At 40.0% G+C, this 7,500-nt stretch overlaps 1 protein-coding gene across 1 annotated transcript in view; it reads right to left on the bottom strand.

Moving 5' to 3' along the window:
- Nucleotides 1–7,500, bottom strand: part of LOC138969604 (uncharacterized) — a gene marked incomplete at its 5' end in the record, with an annotated part of 53,845 nt that overhangs the window by 30,658 nt on the left and 15,687 nt on the right. The window contains 1 exon segment of the mRNA XM_070342461.1: nt 602–818. Within this exon segment, the coding sequence (XP_070198562.1) occupies nt 602–818 (217 nt within the window).

Genomic DNA, 7,500 nt, shown 5'->3' on the forward strand with positions numbered 1-7,500 from the left:
ATGTCGGTGAGTATATAGACTCACTTTTGTAAGTATAATGTATTTTCCTCACACATATGTAGATTTGGAAGAGTTACCTTCCATAGTTCAAGGTCAAGGTCACTTCAAACTATGTATACAATCCAACTTTAAAGGACCCTTGCGACCTTGACCTTGAAGCAAGGTCAACCAAACTGGTGTCCAAAGATAGGGCTTACATTGCCCTGTATAGCATACATAGCTAAGGTTGCCATTCTCGATAACTTCAGAAAAAAATGCGAAAATGTGAAAAATGGTCGTTTTTAAGACAACAATTACGGCCCCTGTGACCTTGAACTTGAAGTGAGGTCAAGTTGCCGCACATGTTTTTTGAGATCTTGTAACCATACACCATCAGGCCACATCAGGTGTTGATAGACTTAATAGTGTCCAAGAAATATCCAACGTTAAAGTTTTCCGGACGGACGGACGGACGGACGGACGACTCAGGTGAGTACATAGACTCACTTTTGCTTCTCATGTGAGTCAAAAATGCTCATGAAAATAGAAAATGTATGATGAAATATACAATATACAATATAAACTGCTACTGGAAATACTGAGCGAGATCCAAAACACCCACCTCCGCCATTCCTGTAGACCAGGTACGGAAACCTCCAGATGTTGCCCAGCCCCACAACGTAGCCCAGGCAGGTGAAGACGAACTCCAGACGGCCGCTCCAGTTCCCTCGACTCTGGTTCTCATCCTGGTCTCCCGACTCATCCTCTGAGCTGGTGACGGTCATGAGATCCGACAGGTAACCGTGGCTCATCTCCCCGTTCTCTAGCTCATCGCGATTCTGAAACACACAGAATGACGTAAACTCATACAAGGAAATGGGTAGAACCAGAACTGAGCAAAACTGCTATGAATGTAGTTCATAGTGTAGTACACAGTAGAATTTCTTTGTTGTAAAGACACTTCAATAACAATAATGTACTTTAAACAATCGATGCAAGAAAATCAAGAAAGAGAAAGAAATCCTTTTGAACTCTAGACACAAGACCGCAGAGCAGGAATGCACATCAACACAAAATATATAATGTTGTTGTCCCAACTCGCTAGACACAAGAAGGGAACCGCCCAAGCTGTCACATTTAAATGCCAATGAAATGAATTCACTTGGCAAATGCCTGCACCTATATGCTAACAATCTTCTTTCTGTTTCACAACAACAAATTTAACTACACCTGTCAAGGTGACAAACACACACACACACTTGCATGCACACACACACTCACTCACGTGCTCAAGCACACACACACACACACACACAAACACACACAAAATTTATGACTTGACTCCATTCTTTACTTGCTTAGCCAGGGCAGACTTTCTCCGCAGGTTGACTAAAAATGTTTATGGCATTTTCAAATGCAACAACACATTTGAAGAACACTATTCAAAATAAAGTGAAACATTGAAATGCACTGCAAACTAGCCCCGATCCCTCATACATTTACAGTGAATGTCCTCCAAGCGAATTACACACACAAAACAACAATTCATTTGTTGGTTTTTTAAATCAAAAGTTGATTTACCATATTTGCAGACTGGAAAGTTTATTCTTTCCTCCTGGTAAGAAAACAAGATAAACAGTAATGTGTTTCTGACATTGAAGTTCACCCTAGACTATGTTTTTGAGAGGTTTATAATGTATTTTCCTAATTAAGGAGTTGATGTGGTGATTTCATTTTCCTAACATGAAGCTACTGGTTGGACAACAAAAACACAACGTTGTCCATTCATTTGCTATCTAACTAATGCTGGCGGATCTGCCACAAGGTTGTTCTGCCATATCAGGAGTAAACGAATCTACGTCACAACAAACACACACACACACACACACACACACATGCATGCACATTTGCTCGCGCACACACAAAAATCACTTCAACAAACATCCTTATCATCTGTTCTAATAAATTTGAAGTACATGTAGCATCCGGCTTCACACATGCACACACACACATGCACACAAACACATACTCGCACACACACACAAATACACAGACACTAAGACAGACACAAACACACGTATGTGCACTGATGCAGACACACCCACAAGCAGTAAACATCCTTACCGAATGATCTGATAAATCTGAAATACGTGCAGCATACGGCTACACACACACACACACACACACACACACACACACACACATACACACACTGTGACACACACACACACACACACACAGTCACACATGCAGTCACACCCTGACTTGCAACAAAGACCCTTACCAAACGATCTGATAAATGTGAAGTACATGCATCCAGCATCCGGCTACAAACTGGAGATCTTTCGACACAGATAAAAACCCAACATGCACCTGCATCCTTATTAATTCCATGTTATTTGCCCAAAAAACAATTTATCTGGGTTTTTGTTTTTAAAGATACCTTACTCTTGCTGTGCTGAACATGCTACATGTATACACTACCACAAATCTGTTCTAAGCATTAAAGATAGCAAACAATACACCTAAGGCTCCATTTTGGAAAGTTTTCAGACGATTTTGACCTTAAAAAGTTCAAGGGACATTCGCTGTACTGTCATTTAGAAACACCTGCAATGACTTGATTAAAACTGCTCTGAAACTATGCCAAATAATTAAATTAATTTCAATCAGCTTTGCCCAGCTCTCCTGTATCAGGAGCCGGATTTGATGTAGTCCTCATAGAAACCTGTTCGTCAAGGCAGATTAAGACTGTTGAATTGAAGTCAAACCTACAGTCTAGCCAACACATGCATATTCTGTGCCATGCAGGGCTAACATTGCTTTAAATGGGAAGGATACGGTATCTTTAGAAGTTGTAAATGAGTTCAACGATCATTACAATTGTCACAACAGCACAGGACATGTCACTCGCTATGTATTCATTTTGATCATGAATGTAACACTCACTGATGAATAAAACCACCACAAAAACCCATGCACCAAAACTCCCCCCTTTATTTCGCTCACAACATACCAATCTAGATTAATAACAAGTCGCGTAAGGCGAAAATACAACATTTAGTCAAGCTGTCGAACACACAGAATGAAACTGAACGCAATGCAATTTTTCAGCAAGACCGTATACTCGTAGCATCGTCAGTCCACTGCTCGTGGCAAAGGCAGTGAAATTGACAAGAAGAGCGGGGTAGTAGTTGCGCTGAGAAGGATAGCACGCTTTTCTGTACCTCTCTTCGTTTTAACTTTCTGAGCGTGTTTTTAATCCAAACATATCATATCTATATGTTTTTTGTAATCAGGAACCGACAAGGAATAAGATGAAAGTGTTTTTAAATTGATTTTGAAAATTTAATTTTGATCATAATTTTTTTATTTGTTATTTTCAGAGCTTGTTTTTAATCCAAATATAACATATCTATATGTTTTTGGAATCAGAAAATGACGAAGATGAACGTAAATTTGGATCGTTTTGAAAAAATAAATTTTTTTTTATACAATTTTCAGATTTTTAATGACCAAAGTCATCAATTAATTTTTAAGCCACCAAGCTGAAATGCAATACCAAAGTCCGGCCTTCGTCGAAGATTGCTTGGCCAAAATTTCAATCAATTTGATTGAAAAATGAGGGTGTGACAGTGCCGCCTCAACTTTTACAAAAAGCCGGATATGACGTCATCAAAGGTATTTATCGGAAAAAAAGAAAAAAACGTATCATTCCCACTCCCAGGAACTCTCATGTAAAATTTCATAAAGATCGGTCCAGTAGTTTGGTCTGAATCGCTCTACACACACACACGCACAGACAGACACACACACATACACCACGACCCTCGTCTCGATTCCCCCTCTATGTTAAAACATTTAGTCAACTAAAAACACACTCTTTGATATAATTTAAAAGAGAAAAAACAAAACACACAACAACTTGCATGCTCTCTTTGCTTTACTTCAAGATGTCTGCAGTAAATGCAACAGTTGTTCCATGTTTTAATCAATAGTATTGTGACTGACAGTCAGGTAATTCATTGAATCGTTAAATAATTGTGTTGCATAGCGACAGTGTCATTTTTGCTTGCTACTTAATTACAGTACACACACACATGCACACACACACAGACACCCACACACATACATGCACATACACACACACACACACACCCACACACAAACACACACACATACACACACCCACACACAAACACCCACACATACGCACACAAAAACATGCATGTGTACATCACCTGCACACACCCACACATTTGCATCATGTATGTATGAATCTAACTAAAAATCTATTTTTACTGTAAATCTTCCTTTCACCGAGTCGTTCGGAGATGAGCGGAATTCTTGTTTCACATGTGTGTGTGTGTGTGTGTGTGTGTGTGTGTGTGTGTGTGTGTGTGTGTGTGTGTGTGTGTAGCTTAACTAGGACCCTGAGTTGTGTGAGCACTATGTGTGCATGCACGGACATCACACTTTAAAGCACTTTGATGCACGGACATCACACTTTAAAGCACTTTGATGCACGGACATCACACTTTAAAGCACTTTGATGCACGGACATCACACTTTAAAGCACTTTGATGCACGGACATCACACTTTAAAGCACTTTGATGCACGGACATCACACTTTAAAGTACTTTGATGCACGGACATCACACTTTAAAGCACTTTGATGCACGGACATCACACTTTAAAGCACTTTGATGCACGGACATCACACTTTAAAGCACTTTGATGCACGGACATCACACTTTAAAGCACTTTGATGCAACTTCTGCTGAAAAGCAAACTCCGAGACCTCTCACGTAAATTAAGCACCTGATGCACTCACTTTAAGTCTTCAAGGTAAATGTTCGCTAAGTTAATTGAACTCTTTTGTAATCTTGAAAGAAATGTGAACACTGAGTCTTAAAGGCATTTGCATAATAAGTGAAACAGGCACAGGACAAGAACTACAGAACAGGGTACAGTGGAACCTCCCTTGTAAGCCCCCCCCCCCCCCCCCCCAATTTAAGCCTCCCCCCCCCCTCCCCCTGTTTTTCTCAGATTTTCTGTTCATAACCTCTGTAAAATTACCCCCATTTTAATACTCCCTCCTTTTCAAGACCTGATTTTCTCAGATTTTCGGTGGTCTTAAAAGGGGGGTTCCACTGTAGCGAAGGGGCAACAATAATGGTCGTCTGTCTCACTAGACCGACAGTTCATTTAACATTAGACCGTACCCATTCACGTGCAATTTAATTCAACTGGTGCGTCAAGGACATAAGTTTCATTCTAGGCTTTAGAGTAAAGAGAACATTTGTGGTACAGTTTGTAATTCAATTCCTAGAACGATGCAAACTGACTGTCTCTACAAACAAACTAACTTTTCCAAATCATTCGAATATAAGCTTTGACTACAGACAAAAAGAAACTCTTCATAATAGCCACACTTAAGGTCTTTCCCATATCGGAGACTGAAATGTAAATGAAAAAATCCAACAAAACAATTTGTCCTGTGGGAGAAGGGGGGGGGGGGGGGGGGGGGGGGGGGGGGGGGGGGGGGGGGGGGTCATTACAATGAGCGGCATGGCAATTTAGATTAACAAAAATCAAGCATTATATAATACACTATGTACATGCATGTATTCAACATTTTTATTACGTTTTCATAAAAACACTTGCATCTTTTGACACATTTGTAAGCCCTTGTCAATAGTTTTAAACACCAAAAAATCACAAAAAGGCACTGCTTAGGATTTCCTTTCTCATAATAAAGCAGTCACTTAGCAGACTGCATTTTGAGACCGAATATAAAAAATATAAAAAATAAACAATGCAGAAAAGAAAACCGGCCACAAATCTCAAGAGAATGGCAACAGATTATGCGTGCAAGTGACCGCAAGTTTCTTAATTGCGACAAATGCAACAACAACAACAACAAAAGCTAATTAACTTTAAGGAAACTGAATTTTAACAAATGTGCATGCAGATGACTGCACGTTTCTCTCTTGCAACAAAAATACACCTTCCCTCTTTTCTGAAGAAAAGGAGACAAAAAAATGACACGTCGTTAAACATAACTGCACGCCAGGGTTTAATTTCAAGTCTGCCCTAGCATAACCCCTATGTTCCCTTTTCAAAGAAAGAGGAGGCGAAAGGGGGGAGGTGCATTCTCAGGTGAGAGAATAATTAAGGAAATAAAAAATAGAGGTATAACAGTCATTACCTTGTCTTCCATGCTCTCTTGATGTTAAGTGCACGTGTCTTAGGTACTACTCCACTGGGTGCAACATATCTCAAACAGAATCTTACACACAAAATGTGGAGGGCTGACTAGGACTTACTCTGCTCCTATTCATCATATGTAACATATCTCAGACAATAGAATCTTACACACAAAGTGGAGGGCTGAGTGGGACTTACTCTGCTCCTATTCTATCATGTGCAACATATCTCAGACAACAGAATCTTACACACAGAGGTAAACATGACTCAAAGTGCAGCCGTTCTCATTACAACTGTCTCCATTAATATCATACATGCTTAGTTGATTCATTAAGAACTTTCCTGTAAAATGTACACAAATAGACGTTTGGATACACATAAAAAGAGGTACAGATGACCCAGTGTAGGCACAGAACCGGCAGCTTGTATACAACACACACACACACACACACACACACACACACACACACACACAATGGCTCACACACACAAACACCCTGACACACACACACACCCACACAGAAACAATCAGCGCTAACACCACAAAAAGTGTCACAATACAATTCTCCTTGTTGTGCGCTTAAGCGGGCTTCAGTCAACCAATGGACTGGAAGATTCAGTGAAGCATAAAAACTTGACAGCAACCTGACAAGGGTGGGGCGGCAGAGAGCACGGACTTCCTCATCCAATATGCTCTTTCAGTCTTTGCCGCTCTTTCATCATGTCAAGGGTGACATTAGTTGTGTTAACCTTTACACAAAACATACTTTTACAATCGCATATTCATGCAGATTGTAGCCTTTGGAGTGGAATCTAAAATCTGGGTGAAGAACCCATTTATCTCCTTGGCTAAACTGAACATGAACTAAAAGGATAAGATTCGATTCATTGTGACAAAGGAAAGTAGATTTTCACATTTAACAATCTTTGTGTTCTCAAGAGAAATAATTTTATTTGTCTCACTGAAAAGTCTACTTAGAATGCTTGAGCATAAGCATCATTACTTTGATACTGATGATCTTGCTTCATTAGGTATATGTGCTAACACACACACACACATACACATTAGAATGCTTGAGCATAAGCATCATTACTTTGATACTGATGATCTTGCTTCATTAGGTATATGTGCTAACACACACACACACACACACACACGTCAACACACACACACGCGAGTGCGCACACATGCAAATATGCATGTATGCACGTACGCACACATAAACACACACACACACACACCTAAGCAGCTCTGGCCCTTCAGAAATTGATTCTTCACAGGGAACTAAGACTACTATGGTTGCTTCTGC

This window comes from Littorina saxatilis, linkage group LG6 (genome assembly GCF_037325665.1).
Source record: "Littorina saxatilis isolate snail1 linkage group LG6, US_GU_Lsax_2.0, whole genome shotgun sequence".
Taxonomy (NCBI): Eukaryota; Metazoa; Mollusca; class Gastropoda; order Littorinimorpha; family Littorinidae; genus Littorina; species Littorina saxatilis.